Source organism: Sminthopsis crassicaudata, chromosome 4 (assembly GCF_048593235.1).
Source record: "Sminthopsis crassicaudata isolate SCR6 chromosome 4, ASM4859323v1, whole genome shotgun sequence".
Lineage (NCBI taxonomy): Eukaryota > Metazoa > Chordata > Mammalia > Dasyuromorphia > Dasyuridae > Sminthopsis > Sminthopsis crassicaudata.
Window position 1 is genome coordinate 284,777,614 of NC_133620.1, and position 19,082 is coordinate 284,796,695.

General features: G+C 36.4%; 1 protein-coding gene across 1 annotated transcript in view; it reads right to left on the bottom strand.

Moving 5' to 3' along the window:
- The window catches only part of TBC1D22B (TBC1 domain family member 22B), a 96,958-nt gene that overhangs the window by 50,790 nt on the left and 27,086 nt on the right, over positions 1-19,082 (bottom strand). The window contains exons 3-6 of the mRNA XM_074311050.1: positions 7,101-7,408; positions 5,917-6,096; positions 5,273-5,343; positions 2,229-2,357 (exon numbers count right to left, since the gene is read on the bottom strand). Of these exons, the coding sequence (XP_074167151.1) occupies positions 2,229-2,357; positions 5,273-5,343; positions 5,917-6,096; positions 7,101-7,408 (688 nt within the window). The remainder of the gene's footprint in view (positions 1-2,228; positions 2,358-5,272; positions 5,344-5,916; positions 6,097-7,100; positions 7,409-19,082) is intronic.

The window sequence follows — 19,082 nt, forward strand, 5'->3', positions numbered from 1 at the left end:
TTGTCAACTTCAGGAAAGGGAAACCTTCAAGAGTTCCCTGTGAGAGAGAGGAAAGGGAGCTCTCCCATGCTGAAACTCACAAACAAAAGTATCAGGAGCCCTAAAAGAGGCCAACAAGAATTCAGAAAGTAATTTAATCAACATTTATTGATGCTTATTATGTACAAAGCACTGTGGTAGGCTACCTAAAAGTGTAAACTTTTTAAAGAGATGAACTAGATATACAAAGAACTATTATACAAAACAGAACATCATTAGTACCCAGGAAAGCTGCAGAGTGTTGAGATGTGGAAGGAAGGAAGGAACCACAAACGGAAACCGACGCACTTGAGGTACAGCTCCTGCCTCTAGTGCTCTTCTACCTTTTTCTACAACTATGATCATGACTAACTCCTCTAATTCAATGCTGTTGCCAAATCTCGTCAGTGCATGACAGAGCAAATGTCCTGACAACTGTCAATGACAGCTGTGGGCAAGGAGATACTAATGCTGAATAGGGGCTTTAGTCAAATGGTTTCCAGTTTTTTGGCTGTGCATCTTATCATTAAGAAACTTTTGAGCAAAACATGCATGTTTATTTTTAAAAAATAAAGTATATATACTATTTCAAAGTCTTTTTGTGCAACAAAATAACTATATGGACATGCATACATATATCGTATTTAACTTATACTCTAACATATTTAACATGTATTGGTTTACCTACCATCTGGGGGGGAGGGAAGGAGGGTAAAAATTGGAACAAAAGGTTTTACAATTGTCAATGGTGAAAAATTACCCATGCATATATCTTGTAAATAAAAAGCTATAATTAAAAAAAAAAGATTCAGCTAGAAAAAAATTAAAAAAATAAAGTATAAAGTATATATGTATATACACTAGACTACTAATTATGTACATTATAAAACTTTTACAAAATAGACTTTATAAAACAATAAGATAAAGGTGAAATCATTTTCCCCCTAAAGTCAAAGGAGAGCCCACTACAATTTACTGAGAAGGGCCACAATATGGTCAGATCTGGAATTCTGGAAAATTGAGAAACTACTTCAATAGTCCAGGCAAAAGGCAATGAAAGCCTGAACAAGAATGATGGCTCTGTGAATGGAGAGAAAGCAAAGAGGTTATGGAGGTGGAAATGACAAGATTTGATGACTAAGTGAGTATATGGGGTAACGGAGAATGAGGAGCTAAGGATGGCATGGAGGTTGCCAACCTGGGTGATTGATTGGAAGGATGGTGGTATCCATCTGGTAATAGGTCAGTTTTGGGGAAAATAATGTAATAGACACTGCAATGAAGACAAAAAATCACCCCTGACTGCTCAACCTGGATGATTCACTTTGTTCTACCCAAAATGAAAAGGAGGGACATACAGCTTTTATCCAATAGGCACTGCTGTGAAGTTCAGGCTTCACTCTCATTTGAAGGAGAGACGGCTATATCTGGGAAGTGATCTGGGGGCAGGAAGCTGTTATTCTGAAGGGCGGGGATAAAAGAGTAGAGGAGAGGGACATTTTCCCAATGGTACTTGCTAGCTGGTAGAAGATAGGTTTTTTATTGCCCTGAGAGGGCCTTATTTGGCTTACAAGGGGGAAAATTGGGAGAAAGCTTCTCTCCTTATCTCTACCTGCTGGCTTCTTTTCAAGTCTTAACTAAAGCCCATCTTCTACAATGTCTTTCCTAGTTCTTAATCTTAGTGCTTCACCTCTGAGACTAACCCCTAATTAATGCTGTCATTATTTTATTTGTACACAGTTGTTTGCATGTTTATTCTCCCACTGGACTGTGACCTCCTCAGGAGGCTGTTCCTTCCTTTCATACCTCTCTCCTCATTCCTTTTTTCTTCTCTCATCCCCTTCATGGAAGAAGAGGTAAGAAAATTGGGGGAATAAGAATAGGACAGTTTGTGTTGCCGATACTCCCCCAAACAGCTTAGGAGGAATGGGGGAAGGAGGAGAAAGTAATCCATCTTTCCATCCTCTGTCTGACTGATTATAGAGTCTTTGGGGCTCAGGCCCACTTTGGAAAACACTGCTTTATTCAATTAGAAAAATACATGATATTGAAAGAAGAAAGGTCATGGTATTACAATATTTTCAATCATGGGTGTGCCAAGAGACTGATGAATTAAGTATATGAGAACCCTTTGCTTATGCCCTAGAAATATCTGGGGCCAATGGCACATTAGGGCAAGAAGAGGAAGACTCAGCAAATTATAAATATACCTGTCGATAGGTATCCTGGTGATGTTCTTCATTTCTGGAGTCGTAATACTGCTCAATGAAACCAAAGTACTCCTCCCGTTTTCGCTGCAGAGTCATCTTTCTCCGCTCAGTGTTGGCTGGGAGGTATCCCTACAGATAGGAGCCCAGGTCAAAGGTGAACAGACACTGGTCAGATGGAGTCATAACTTTATTTTAGCATTAGTACTGTACTAGAAACTATAAAAGGAAAGGAGAAAAGTCTTCCAAAAGGATAGTGATTAATCTTTTTTAGTTTATGGTTTCCCAGTTTTTTCCTTCCCAATCAATGAAATCCAATCAGATTAAACAGTGCTAACCTCCAAAGAATTGTATCTCTAGGACTGTACTCAATCTAAAGGGCTGGGAACCACTCCAAAACTTAGTTGGACAACAAGGCACTGAATGTGGGTCAGAGGAAGGTGTTTGAACTTCAAGCTAGGGACCTCCAAAAGTATATAACTAGACTTGCATATTCCCCATATATTACTGAGCAACATTAGTCAATGAGATTCAAAGAGGCTGCTGCCTATTCCACATGCTACTTAACTGTATGTCATCAGAATTACAAGCTTAGAAAGATTAATGGAATGCAGACCTTCAAATAAAACTCCATTAAGCCCTAGGCTTCCTCCTGGCCATAGCAACACCTATGCCCCACTTAAATCTCTACTCTTAGAACTGATCTATTGCAGTACCACACAAACATCTTCCCTAATTAATCCTACTCTGAGTATTTAAAATTTACCACATATAGAGGCAGCTAGTTGGTACAATGGATAGAGCACCAACCCTGAAGTTAGGAGGATTTGAGTTCAAATCCAGCCTTAGACACGATGCTTCCTAACTATGTGACTTTTTTTCTTTTTCTTTTTTACTACATATAGCAAAGGCAATTGATCAAATCATTTCTGGGATGTGAAGGGAAGAATAGTAAGAGAGAAGAGGCTGCCTTGAGTCCTCTGTTCTTTGTTTTCCAAGTCATTTATATTATGTTTCATGGTGAGTTTTTTTTGGACAAGCATTGTGTCTGAATTCTCTGGAATAGTCCCTTGAACTAATAAGTATTCAATAAGTTGTACTAAATGAATGAATGGATGAATGGACTGTGCATGTTCAGAAAGTCTATGGATAACTATTACTGTAATGAGTGAGAGGAAGGAAGGAAAGAGAAAAGGAGGAAGGGAGGGTGGGAGGAAGAAAGGAAAGAAGGAAAGAAGGGAGAAAGGAAAGAAAGGGATTCTCAGATCTCTCTATATTCAACTTCAAATTTTCTCCTGAGTTTCACTCCTACATTATCAACTAAGTGACTCTTGGACATTTTGAACCAAATGTCTTGTAGACAACTTAAAGTTAACATGCTCAAAATCTTTTCCCCAAAATCCTTTCCTCTCCCAAACATTCCTAATTACTGTCAAGGAAACCATCATTCTCCCAGTTACCCTGGCTCTTATCTTAGTGTCATTCTCTAGTATTCATAAGAACTCACCCCAGATACCTTGTTGGAAAATCTTTTCATTTTTACCTTCCCCGCATTCTTCCTATAATTCCCTTTTTCTCTACTCAAGCTGATCAACTCTTATCTGGGCTATTATAATAACTTTTTAGTTAATATCCTGCCTCAAATTTCCACTCCAATTCCAGCCTGAACTCAAAATGCCAAAGTTATTTTCCTTCCCCTTCAAATAAATTCTATTGGCTCCTTATTACCTCCAGACAAACCTAAGCCAACTACCTCCATGATCAAATATAAAAGCCACATTTTGGCTTTTAAAACCAAAGTCTAGCACCTTCCAGTCTTCTTATATATCACTCTACTTTATGACCTGGTGACACTGGTCTTTTTATTAATTCTCTCATATGATGATGTATCTCCTAACTTCATCTATTTGTACCGTCTATACTAACATTCCTCACCTCTCAGCACCTGGCTTCTTATACCTTTCCTCCTCCCATTCCATCCTTTTCTCTTAAAATTACTTTCCATTTACCCTTAATATACATAATTATCTGATAGCAGCCTCCCCAAATAGGAAATGAGCACCTTGAATGAAAGAGCCTTCTTTTTACCTTTTGTATTCTCCAATGAAATGTAGTAAGTGATTAACAAATCCTTTATTGTCTGGATGGCAAAAATTATTATTATTCGAATTCTTGAAACCAGCAACAATTCAACTCTAAATAAACTCCATAGGGTCAAAGATAGAGGGAATGGACCAATATGTTATAGCATTATTTTTTGCCATAGCAAGGACCTATAAGAACTGTGGGTACCCACTCATTGAAGAAGAGTTGAACAAATTATGGGATATGAATATTGTAATATTATCATGCCTTAAGAAATGATGAAAGGGATGGAAAGTATATTTTAAGTTATCTGAAGAAAAGGATGGTTTTGTACTTCTTTTTGTATTCTTGGCACTTGGCATAATCCCTGGCTCATACTTAATAAATATTTCAATAAATATTCATTCATTCAATGAATGAACTTTCATGATGTAAAGTAAAAAAACTGTGAAAGACTTCCAAACTGATCAATGCAGCAATCAGTCATGATTTCAGAAAGCCTGATGAATCAGAGGGTTCAGAAACAGTCAAATATTGTCTACACTATTTGTTATAAAAGCAATGGCTTCTAATGGGCTACAGAAGAGAATGAGTTAAGAGAAAGGAATAAAAACAGGGCAATTTTGTTACAGTATTGTAAAATTTAAATACACTTGTGTACAACAAACTGTATGTAACAGAAGTTCATAGTTTCATACGCAATCCTCTCTTTTTTTTCTTCCTTTATTAAATTTCATCTGTTAAGTACACAGACACAAAAATCAAAATCAGGCACACATTTTTCTGTAAATACATTTCTAAAGAGAACCACATAATTAGGAGGTCCGGGTCCACATGTATACAAAACCTCATAAGTTTAGTGGGGCCAAAAGCTTAAGGTTAAGATTAATGTGCCTAATTATTGTCTAATCAGACAAAAAGAATTGCTTGTGGCTCATAAACCTTCTAACAGTGCTACTCACAGACAGGAGCCTCCAGGTGACAGGTCGAACCTCTCTGGGAACCCCTGGCCAGCTACATTTCCTCAGTTCATCTGCAAATAGATAACAGCTCTAATGGATTATATTTTCCAGGAAGATATCTTTAACCAATCTTCTAGCAATAATGTCAAATGTCTAACTGCTTAGAGTAGTTATCACTAGCTCTTGACAAAGCATAGTAAATAGCACAAATTAATAATCTTGCACAATAAAGAGCCCTAGATTACAAACCTAAAGTGCCAATTCATCTGTTCATTATTTTGTCAGAAAGAGAAAAATAAAAATCCATGAACAGATTGAGACAGTAACAGGACCTTCAGAAAGACTCTGAGGCAAGTCTAGATTCTGACTTTGGGGACTCTGAGTTAAAAGACACAGAACTCAGGATCATCTAACTAGTGCCCTTAAAAATCTAACTTAATATCAAGTCTCCACAAACAGCATTTTATTAGAAGCTGAAAATTAAAAGGAGACTAGATAAAGATTAAATTAAGGAAAGCCTAAAAACAATTACTCTTTCCTATCTTCCTTTGACACTTTTATCTTTTTCTAATAAGATACTTAGTATGGAGATACAGAAGTATTAAGTTACCAAATGACCTGTTTGTAGAACTATGATAACTCACCAAGATCTGTATTGTGGCTAGAGAGAAGCTGCCGAAATTTCTCTAAGCGTGTTTTCTCTCGGACAGTCATTGGAGGAGCACCAGAAGCATTCTGGTCTGAGATCCGGGCAACAAGGGGGATAATAGGTCGGAGTGGAAGTGACTGCTGTTTATGAAGAGGGTTCCTTAAACACGTGTCACCTACGAAAAATTTAAAAGAGAAATTTAGGTAGTTTTGTAAAGTAATTCAGGAGCCTTCTCTTTCCTTAGCCCAGTAATCTCAAGAACTTCTTTCTTCTCATTCCAAATGAAAAGAAACCTGAGTTTATAGCACTTATCCTCAATCTTATGATCTACTCAGTGCCTCTATTCTGAAGTCATAACTCTCTAAACTCTCTAAACTAAGACAATCTTCTATCATATGTAGTTTAGAGTCACTATACTGGAGCTGAAGGGGGTTAAGTGACTTGCCCAAAGTCACACAGGTCAGAAGCAGGATTTGAGTCCATGTTTTCTAAGATGCTTCAATATACTGTGTTGCCTCCTTGTAGCATTCCTTTGTAAAGCTCAACTTCAATTTTTGACAGATTTTAGATAGAATGCATATATAAAGTCTTCTGGAGGGGCTTGTTCAGATCCTCAGGCATCAAAGACTGGCAGAAATGGAATTATAAGAGACTATATACCTTTCAAAGAAATACTGAAAAAACCAGGAATTGTAATGATGTCTTCCAAATATTTCTGATTGCCCCAAGGCAACACTAAATGTGGAAGATGGGGATGCAAAAAGTAAAGTGAAGGATCAAGATCTTAAAAACAAAAAACAAACAAAAAGCTTGATCATTCTTTGTTTCCCACAACCTTGAGACTACCAGAGAAATGTCTCTAGAAAAAACTTGTTTCAAAACACTAAGGGCACAGAATAGAGGTCAGACTTATGCCAATGTCTCCTTGCAAGTTTTAAAGTCTATTCAAAGGAACCAAAAATCTGTAAAATAGATGCACAAAACACTTTAAAGCCTCTTTAAAAGGGAAGGGATGAAATACAAAAGGGTTGTTGGTAGAATTCTACCAACAAGGGGGACCTTGTCTTGGAACTATTCCTCCATTTCATCATAGACCTGAATGAATAAATATTGAAATATTTTTTTCTTTTACTAAGATAAGTTCTATTTAGATGGTTCATATTATAGAGACAGACTTACCAGAATTTCTAGATAGCTGGGCATCACTGCTGGACTTGATGACTTTAAAATTAGTTGTTATATCAGCAGCTGTAGATTGGGATCGTTCTGGTTTCACTCGTAACTTGCTATGGTTCTCTAGGACTTGGGCTGCAGTTGCCAAAGCAACCTTAGAGTTCAGAGTTTGGAAAGAGGATGTGGAAAAATCCTCATCCTCATCATCTCCAATATCCCAAGCATCACTGGTATTTCGAGCAAACTCATGAAAACTGGAAGCTTTTTTATTCTTCAAGGGTACTGCATTGACTTTTGAGCGTTCTTTAATGAAGCTACGAATAAAACAAAACAAAACAAAACAAAACAAATAAAAAACAGAAACCATTATCACAGAAAAATAACTACTGTGGCACTATAAATGGATCCCATACAATTAAAATCCACTTGAAACCTCTACCTCTAAAGAAATTGTGTATTCAATGTTAAGGAAATTTAAGGGATCCTTTGAACTTAATTTTTTGAGTTACCATATTTTCCAGAAAAACTGGAACCAAAGGATGCAGGAAGCCCTGAATGTTTCAAGGATGAACTCCTCCTCTCCTCAGCTGACATAATTTGTTGTTTGCATTTTAAATGAACTCCCTATGTACCTTTGGGAAATTTAAGAATTTATCTAAATACTGGGAATCCTAATTATAGCAATGGACAGGAGAATCATGAAGGGAAGGGAAAAAAAGGAAACAAGCATTAATTAATCCTATACTATGTTCTAGGCTATGTGCTAAAGGCTTTACAAATATTCTTTCATTTGCTCTTCTACTATCTTAAGCCTTAGATGCTATTATTATATCACTTTATAGTTGAGGAAACTGAGGCAGAGTGGTAAAATAATTTGTCCAGTGCCACACAACACAGCCAATAAGTGTCTAAGCTAGATTTGAACTCAGATCTTCCTAACACCAAGCCTAGCCTCTATCTACTTCTTATTTACCCCTTCCATGGTAACTACCAGTAACCTTTGCTGGAAAAGAGATGCAAGACAAGAATAGAATTCAAACAGAAACTGACAAATGAAGAAGAAAGTTCACCACCTACCCTCATTACATTGCTAAGAAGCTTTTCAATATTAAGAAAGGATTACAGATTTACAGCTGAAAAGGATGTTACAGACTTCCCTCAAGGACTGATCCCTTCATTTTACAAATGTGGAAACTTAACCCAGTTTAAGTGACTTGCCAAAAATCACACAGCTACTACTTGGAAAAGGCAATATCTGAACCCAAATGAGCTGCCTAACTTTAGTAACAAAATATTTTAAATAATAATTGTTGACCCATATAGGAAATGGTGACTTACAAACTTTTATTGTTGTAATTAATAAACAAAGAAGGAGGTTGAGGAATCAAAAAGCCTTTTTATTTTCAAAAGTGAGATTCACTTCATGACACAATAGAATCAAGAATCACAAGAAATTTAAAGAGCTACTAAGACAAGGAAAAGATGCCAAAGTTCAAAATATTTTGGGAGACAAAAGTCACCCAAAGTAGAGTTTGATGTAGTAAGTGAATCATCAAAACCAAAATAAGACAATATTCCAAGTTAATCAATTAGTATATTATCAATCAACAAAGTTTATCAAGACCAGACACTGTAACAGACCAGACATCTAACAGTAGATGCAACTATCAAGAATGAAATAATCTTTACTTGCAAGAAGCCTATGTTTTACAGGGAGAGAAATATACATATTAAGGATGTAAAGATCAGAGTAAAGAGAATAAATACAAGATAATTATGGAGAGAGGGCACTAACAATTAGGGGACTGAAGAAAAGCTGCATCTTCAAAGAAGAGATTTTTATCAAACAAAGATAAGGAGGGGAGGGCATTTCAGATGTAGGAAATAGCCAGTGCAAAGGTATGTATGAGAAAGAAAGAAAAGGCCTGTCTGACTAAAATGCAGAGTATAGGAAGGAAAATAATCAACAATGAAAGATAGGTAGATATAAAACAGGGGAGTTTTTATTTTATCCTAGAGACAATAGATGGGTGAAATGGTCAGACATGAATTTAAGGAAAAGTCACTTTTGTTACTCTGTAAACATAGATTGGAGTGAAGAGAATTTAGGGACTTCTAGTCCAATTAGGTACTTATTACAATAATTTGGTTGACTGGTTGTTGTCCTTTGTTCTTGAAGAGGACCAAAATAACATCACTATGTTAGAGTTGAGTTACAGTGTGTCCAACTATGGATCAGACCAATACAAGCTTGGAATGCTCCTCCACGATCAGACACAAGTAGTCTATATGACCATTTGGAGGGGCTATTCTAATTTTATACATCCTTAGTTTCTTCTAGGCTAATTCAATTCTGCTTTGCTCACAGAGCCTAGCACCTTCTCTTGATGAGAACTAGATAAGGAATATCTAAATGAAATTAGGTTTAATTGAGGTCTAGTGGCAAGTTCAGGGTACAGGGAGTCAAATGGAGCTCCCCTGCAACCCCTTTGGATTCAGCAACAAAGAGTTAAATGAGGTCTAGTGGCAATGCAAGAGTCCCCTGTAAAGGAATTTACAGACCCAAAAACCTAGATTGATAAAAGAGGTTTATTGTGGGGTTTGGAAGTAAAGTTTAGTTAGTAAAGTTGAGGGTAGATAAAAGGGCACCAGAACTACAGGTCGGGTGGGCAAAAACCCTTGACATGACCAGTGTAAGAATACCATGTTTGGGATTTCTACAAAGAACGGACTCCAGTTTGGCCCTTTTTATAATCTGAAGGGGCTCATGGGTGAAGTCCCAGGTTGACTTTGGGCTTGAATTCTAACCAAGGTTAGAATTTGCTAGGTGGGGATTGGGAAACCTGAGCAGATCATTAGAATTGGGGCTGGGACAGCCCGGATATCTCCCATTGGAATTCAAAAGAGTGCTTTTGACCAGGATTTGTGAATCAAAGGTCCTAGCTGCTTCAGCCATGGGCGGGGTTGGGAATCAGAAAGGAATCTTAAAGGGACCATAACCCACATCACTCTGATGAGGCTGAGTCAGCCCTGTGCCAGGGTCTCCCCATGTCATACGATCGATTCTAAAGTTAAGAGAAACCTTCAGAATGTTCTTGTATTGTTTTTTCTGTCCACCTGGTGAGCACTAGCCCTGGGTGAGTTCTCCATAAAATAATATTTTTGGCAAGTGTATATTTGGCATTTAAATAATGTGGCCAGCCCAATGAAGCTTATGGAAAATTATGTCAAAATTTGGTTTGCCCAGAGAAGTTCATCAATATAGAACATCAGTTTCATGATAGCATGCTTGCCCAGGTTATGGGCAATGCTCTTGAGCTTTCCCAATCACCAATGAAGTGAAACAAGGCAGTATGCTTGCTTTTTAGTAAGATTTTTTCAGCCATGTTGTCAAATACCTTCAGTGAATCAAACATGGAACCAAAGTCAGCTATACACTGATTGTAAATTCTTCAAATGGAAAAGGCAATAATTTAGGCAAGTACTAATGAGAGAGTCTGAACTTTGTAAAAAAGGGAAAAGGGGTTAAATACTAAGGATGTTGTAGAGGAAAAAATAGCAAGATCTGGCAGACAGATGTGTGGGGATGAGAGCAAAGGAGAAGTTGAGAAAAAGAGCAGACAGAGAACTGAAGAGGACTCAGGGTAGATTCTTGGAAAATATCCATAGTGAGAAGGTGGGATGGATGAGAAGGCAACCAAAGAAACTGAGACAGATTGGTCAGACAGGTAGAGAAAGAGCAGGAAAAAGTAATATTGTGAAAATTCAAAGAGAAAATATACAGATGATCCACATCCAATGGAACTCAATAATATCTGTTATTTATGTAGTACTTTAGGGTTTGCAAAACCCTTCACATAGGTATTATCTCATTAGAGCAGAGAGGTCAAGGAGGATAAGAATTGAGAAAAGATCAAGAGGTTTGGTAATTAAGAGATCAATGGTAATTTTGAAGAAAGCAAATTCAGTTGAATGCCGAAACTGGAAGACAGATTGCAAGGATTAAGGAGCACTAGTGAGAGGAGAATAAATGAAGATGGATGGAGATGGCTTTTTTTCTACAAGTTTGGCTGAGAAAGAGAAGAAAAGATACAGTATAATAGTTTGAAGAATCTAATGAAAGTTCTTCAGTATTGGGGCTTGAAGGTAATAGGGGAGGAATCAAAAATGGAAACAGGAGGAGAGAGAAGAGAGAAGAAAGGAAGTACAAAGTAGAGGGGAAAAAAGGGATGGAGAAAGATTGAAGAGGCAATCTGCTATGGAAGATGGGAAGTGATAGGATCAAGGGCACATGGAATGGCCTTGTAACAAGAATTGACTATTAGAGAAAAAAAAAGGAGAAAAGGGATAGGGGATGTCAACAGTTTTATTTTATCTGAGCAATACCCCTATTCTAGAATATCTTAATACTAAGTACTATTTCTATAGCGTTTTAAGACTTACAAAATATTTTGATGACTCCTCCCACAGATACCATCAGCTAATCAAAATGACATGTTTAATAGATAAGTCATTAATTTTGTTAACATTTGTAATTTTAGGCCCCATATGTTGTTTGCTTAATTCTTTAAAAATTCCATGTCAGTTAAATTATTAGTTGAGAATTAAAACTCAAGCACAAACTACCTAATGGGATGTTATAGAAGCATTTTGTATTTCAGAAAGGGTTGGACTGGGAGGAAAAAAAAAAAAGTTCCTCCTTTCAATTTGAAGATTTTATGATTCCATTGATTTGCTAATAATGAATATGACCTAGTTATCTGAAACCTAGCCAAGAAAGTTTCCAGGAATTTATCAGTAAATATTTCAAAATGAAAACTAGATCAAATGGGAAAAATGTTGCTAAAGAACAGAAACAGAGATTGCCTATCTTAAGAGGAAGGCTGCTAAGTGACATAGGAGAAAGGCTAAGTGATAATGACATCATGTTAAACATGAAGTTGCAGGATTGAGATTTTTAAAAAATGAATTTTTTAAAAAATGAAACCTTTGCTTGCTGTCGATCAGAAGTCACATTCCAGTACAATGAACACAAAAAAAGTGGAATTGTAGTGACCTGAAGACTTTCAGATAAATTAAAAATGCTTCTTAATGTTACCATGAATGTGTTTCTAAGTTTGTGATCCCATAGTATAGGCCTGGGAATAAGTTCCACAAGTTTGGCAATGCATTAAGAAGGCAAATGAAGTGTGGATACTCAAGTGATCAACTCTGAAATGCTCTGGAGTCTGAGGCTGGGTTCAGATAATAATTTCCTAATTGGTCTCCCGATTCTAGTTTCTCTTTCTCTCACTAAATCCAAACTCCATATAAGTGCCATATTAACATTCTTAAATAATAAGCTCTAACCATGTCACTGCCCTGCTGGAAGAAAATACAAACTTTTTTGGCTCCTTTTTAATCATTGCAAGGCATTTCAGATTAGTACCCTTTAAACACATGATATTTCAGTCAAATCAGCCAACTTACTGCGTTATGAACATCACACTTCACCTGCTGACCATCTGGCTTGCCTCTTTCTTTTTTATCTCTGCTACTCAGAACCCCAGCTCACTTCAGGATTAAGTTTAGATGTCACTTCCCACCGCAGTTAAAGTGTTCTTTCTCCTAAGTTTACTGATGTGAATTATCTTCCTCTGTCAGGAAGAAGTCCATCTGGCTATTAACAGATATAACCAATTCCAATAATGGTATCTTCTGTATAGACTGTGAGAATGGAACTCTTTTATTTATCCCTCAAGCCTCTGTGCATCTTTAAACAAACTTTGAGATATTGATAAGCATATCTTTAGACCTGGTCAGCTAGGTGCATTCCAACTGGCTCTTTAACTCTTCCACCTCTGAGCAATCTGGCATTTCCTCCTTCTGGATCCATCCTCCCTTTTGAGTTCAGGTTTTTATGCCTGGGAAACCTCCAAGGAAACCCCTTACAAAAGATTTGTTTATGATGAAAATCTTTACTAAGTTCTTTTCAGGGCTAAGCCTTCCTCATAAGTGCCTTCCCTTTATTCTCCTTATTCTAATTCTGGTTAGTCTAACCTGACAGTCAATGGCTTATTCCCATCTCTCTCTCTCTTTTTTTTTTCTGAGGCAATTGGGGTTAAGTGACTTGCCCAGGGTCACACATCTAAGAAGTGTTAAGTGTCTAAAACCAAATTTGAACTCAGGTCCTCCTGACTTTAGGGCTGGTGTATTATCCACTGCACCACCTAACTGCCCCCCATTATTCCCATATCACAAAGTATTCCTTTTCTCCTAGTTAACTGTGAGTTCCCCTGGGGAACTTGTTTTTTTCCCTTGCTAACTATATAATCTCCCAACTTTATTTCATATTTCGCACTCCTGGTATCTATTTTACTTCTTATTTGTAAATTCTTCTCCTAAACAAATCTTTTTTATTAAAGAGACTGGCCATTGTGAATTTGTCACATGTTTATTTCGAACTTGGTATTGCTAATCCAATCTTATCATCTTACTTATATTTACTGACCTATACTTAGTTATTTCTTCGAAAAGAAAGTAAATTCCTTGAGACAAAGAACAATTTTGCATAAAGCAGGGACTAGAGGCAAAGATAGTAAAGAAACTGTTACCATAGTTTAGGAAAAAGGTGAGGGATACTTTGGAGGTAGAATATATAAGAATTAGCAACAGCTTAGATATGGAAGGTTGGGGAGAGGAGCAGTATGAAATAAGGAGAAGGATAGAATGCTAGCAAAACTAATTACTTGTCAGTTATGTTACAACGGGGATTTCTTTTGTGCATGGATGGCTGACTGCTAGGGTTTCTTCCAACTCTCCAATTCTGTGAATTTTTTGAATTAAGGATTATTTTAAGGTGACAAAGTATAGCTAGAGGGATGGTGATGCTCTAATTCCATTCTACTACACCGGGCTGCTGCCCTCACTGAGGCCTATGACTACAGCTCTTCCCCTTTCCACTCAGATCTTTACTCCAACCAGGATACAATAATATTCTGTCCCTTCCATGGCCTCAGGGTACTCTACTTTAGAGCTGTTCTATCCACACCCGGACTCTGGTTCTGTTAGCATTCCTAATGCTAAGTCATAGAATCCTTAGATGAGTCTTTTTAGGGTCACTTAGTCAAATACTCCTTCCCCAGACTCTTTTCATGTGACTTTGTCTTGTCCATAGAGCTGTTGGATAAAGTTGTACAATCATAAAGGCCTGGTTCATGCTGCTCATCTGCAGCATACTTACTCCTTTAATTAATGTCTCATTTGACTCCTTGTGGAATATCCCATAACAGATTTCTTTTTGATCCTCCAACTTTTCTTCTTCATTATTTTCAAGAGACAAGTGTTTTTTCTTTTCTTTTAAATTTTACTGGAATAGATTATCATGAGCTTTCTCATTTGCTTCTATCATCACTTCAGTCTCTCCTGTCTCTACATCTATCCTTTTATTCTTCCCTCCAGTGTCAGAGGAAGACACATTCTAGAAGCCTTTTTACTTACCTAAGGGACCTTTCTACTACATTTATTTCTTCTCTTCAGTTTTTTTCCTTTTATCTTTAACTTCTGCCTTAACACATTACAAGTCTTTCCTACTTTAAGAAACACTTCAAATGATTCTGCTGTCTCTTTTGGTCTTACTATTTTGCCTTTTCACTACCAAATTGACACAAGAAAACTATCTTCTGTTCCCAAACCTCCCACTCTCTCTTTACCCACAATCTTTAACAAACTGCAGTCTCAAAGGTCATCAATGTTTTCCTTCTAGACAAATACAAAGAGCTTTTCTTAGTTCTCATTCTCTTTAACGACTATAGCAGCACATGATAATGCAAACAAATCTGTGCATTTTTGAAATTCTCTCCTGACTATTTCTGTGACTTAGCATTAACAAGGCTCAAACTTCTTTTATCTCCAACTACTCCTTCATTTTTCAGCTGGTCTTTTCTTCCTACCCCATGACTACAGGCATTCCCTAAGGCTCAGTCCCCCCATTCTTTTCTCTTCAAATTCAATCTATTAGAGAACAAATTCACTGTTATTTCACCTAAAGATTCCCAAATCTACATCTCAAATCTCATCCTTTCATCTCAGTTCCAGTCTCATATTTTCTTTTTTTTTAAAATTTTCAATAGTATTTTATTTTTCCAAATATATATAGTTTTTAACATTCAGACTTTATATTCCAAATTTTTCTCCATTCCTCCCTTATTTCCCCCACTACAGCAAGCAATCTGATATAAGTTAAATACGTGTAATGCTTTAAAAAATATTTCTATATTGTCATGTACAAGAAAAATCAGACTAAAAGGGAAAAAAAAATGAGAAAGTAAAAAACAAACAAAGATGAAAATGCTATGCTTTAATCCCCATTCAATCTCCATAGTTCTCTCTCTGGATCAGGATAGCATTTTCCATCCCAATTCTATTGGAATTTCCTTGAATCACTACATTGTTTAGAAGAGCCAAATCCATCACAGTTGATCATCCCGTAATCTTCTTTTAACTGTGTACAATGCGGCGTTTGTCGGTTCACTTCACTCAGCATCAGTTCATGTAAGTCCAGGCTTTTCTGAAATAATTTCTCACAGAACAATAATATTCCATTATATTCATATAGCATAACTTATTCAACTGATGGGCATCCACTCAATTTACAATTCTTTGCCACTACAAAAAGGTCTGCTACAAATATTTTTGCACATATCCCTCTTTTATGATCTCTTTGGAATACAGACCTTTGGTACTACTGATTCAAAATGTATGCACTGTTTTATATGCACTATTTTATACTCCTTTGAGCACAGTTATAAATTGTTCTACAGAATACAATTCCATCAAAAATGTATTAGTGTTCCAGTTTTCCCACATCTCCTCCAACATTTATCATTATCTTTTTCTGTCATCCTAGCCAATCTGAGATGTATGAGGTGGTACCTTAAAGCTGTCTTAATGTGCATTTCTCTAACTAACAGTGATTTAAAGTATGTTTTCATATGACTAGAAATAGCTTTAATCTTCATCTGAAAATTATCTATTCATATCCTTTGTCCAGTCTAATATTTTTTCAACTGCCTAAAGGATAGCTCCACTTGGATTGTAGACCTATTTGACATATACAAATTCTTCCCCCCCCTTTTTACTAAAGCTTTTTATTTTCAAAACATATGTATAGATAATTTTCAACATTCACCTTGTAAAACCTTGTTGCAAATTCTTTTTCACTCTCCCTTCTCCCCACCCCTGCCAATAGACAGTAAATAATCCAATATATGCTAAACAAACACATAAATTCAACACATACAAAACCATTTCTCTGGCCATCTGCTTCCCTTACCAAGCCCATATTTTTTTAAATAACAGTATCCATAAGAGTATGCCGTAGTGGCTAAAAACTGAACATGTAGTTGATAAGACTTGGATTCAAATTCTGCCTCTGACCGTACTTGTTAAGGGACAGGACAATTCTCTGAGAGCCTCCACAGCTGTGGATCATAGCATCTGAAGGAGTAGCAAAGCTGCCTTTACTGACACAGGTGTTACAGACTGAGAATGAGATAAATTGGAGGCAGAGGGAAGAGGAGAGAGGTCAGACAACGCAACAGCCTCTCAGTCTCCTTGTGTCATCCTCTCACAAGAGAAGATCCATTCTGGATTGGATCTCCAGTAGCCACTGTCAGGTGGCTCCAGGGTATTCCAACTCAAACTAGCAATATAAACAAGTCAGTTAATCTCTCTAAACCTCAATTTCCTCAATCAACAAATGTTAAGTGCTTATCTATATTATCTACCTTACAAGTTGTTTTTGTGGTTCAACTGTGTCCACAAAGATCTTTGCAAACTTTAAAGTACTATGTAAATGCCAATTATTATATTCTTCACCTAATATATTTCTTTTACTTTCTTCTCATAAAATCAAGCCTGAACATTAATCAACACCAGCTAAATTTTCCTAAAATGTCATTTTCATCACATCACTCCTCCACTCAAAAATCAATTACTTCTTCCCTGTCAGATCAAATTTAAATTTCTCAGGCTGATATTAAAGACCACCAAACAACTTTACTTCTCACTATTCCTTAACAAATCACCTGAGCTCTACAAAAACATTTATTTAACAGTGTTCCTCAATCTTTTTTATCTGGTCAGTCAGATCTTTTAATCATACATAGCCATTATTTTTTCATTTATGGTGTCTCCAAAGCTTAATATGCCCTTTCTATTGACCCCTCATGGCTAATCCAAATCCTACTTTTCCTCCAAGGCCCAGCTCATAACCTATCTCTTCTAAGAAGTTCATGGTAGTAACCTTCCCTTGGCTTTTAATTCCTTCATTAATTAAGGTAGATTTTTATTGCATTGCCAATACTTGGCATACAGCCTAAAGATGACAATTAAATCTGTCACCAAGAGTTCAAATTCTGCTTTAGATACTTACTACCTGAATGTCCCTAAACTAGCCACTGAAACCTCTGCCTCAGATTCCTTATCTGTAAAACTAGGATAGTAACAGCATCTATCTTTCATAGTTGTTGTGATGTTCAAATGATGTGACAATTGCAAAGTACTTTGCAAAACTTTAAGTATTATATAAATGTTAGCTATTTATTATCATCATTATTATAATTAGCACCTCCCCTTCCTTTCTGCAAAGGGGTAGCATGGGAGGAAGCAAATATTGCCAGACATAATACATTCATTTGTTTGTCTGCTTCACTATATTTTGTTACTAGGAAGGGTTTTATTGATAAAAGGAATAAATGGAAAGTGACAGGTTTTTTAAAAGCATCAACAAATTATTAACTTAAACATTTGAAGTATAGAATTATTCACTTAGACATTTGAAGTATAGAGTGTATGTGATGACAAAAAAAGATACATGAATAAGGATTCTTTATATTGGATATAAATCCAAGACTGAAAGGATGAGATCAATGAAAGAACATTACAAACTATCATATAAAGAAAAAGAGTCCCCAGGTTTATTAGACAGATAAGGCAAAGGAGACTAAGGTACCTGCTCAAAGTTCTTACTTTTGTGAAGATAGAAAAGATGAGGTGGGAAATTAATAGCTGTATCTAGACTTTCTCAAGTCTCTTGGGAAGTTATTCAAGTTATTCAGCTCAACATCTTAGAATTTTTAAAAAGCTACAATATTAATAAGAAGAAAAAAGTAAAATTGTTTACCTTTGCATAACAGTAAATTTAAGGAGAAGATCATACGTAAAAGGTGGTAGCAAAAACAAAACAAGACAAAATTCTTTCCCAAAAGAATGATTTCCTGCACAGGAACTTCAAGGCTATTTATCAACTTCATAACAACAGAGACATCTGTTGTCTTTTAGGGACATGATTCCAGGACATAACAAAGAACCTTCCTGTGGCTTGTCAGAATGGATAACTAACAGAAACTTCCAGTAATTCATATGGGCACAATGATACTGCCAGGAGGAACCCAGAAAGCATTTGCTAAAGATTAGAAATCTTGGCATGAGACTGAAGATCAAAGGGACACAGGTGGTGTTTTTCTCATTGTTGCCCATCAAAGGCAAAGGATGCAAAGAGAAAATTGATCTGGGAAGTGAACAGCTGGATAAGAATATGGTACCTAAGAAAGAGATTTAGATTTCTGGACCATTAATGAAAATATAAAATAAAAAGCTCTTGGACAGGAAAAAAGTTTACCAAATAATCGGTGACAAGAAAGTATTTGCTTGGATGTTAAACTAAGTAAAGTGTGTGTGTGTGTGTGTGTGTGTGTGTGTGCGTGTGTTTTCATGTATCCCCACTAAGCTAGATAGCACAGAGAGTAGATACAATAAACAGTAGTTACCAATAGTAAAATCTATATCTTCAAATATCTATAACGAATGTGTACATTTTAGGCAACAAGCAACATGAATTAGATGACCTAATGCAAAAAAGCAATCAATAATCAATCAATAAGCATTTTAAAGCTTATTATGTGCCAGACACTATGGTATAGTAGAAATAGGATGGAGGGCAACATA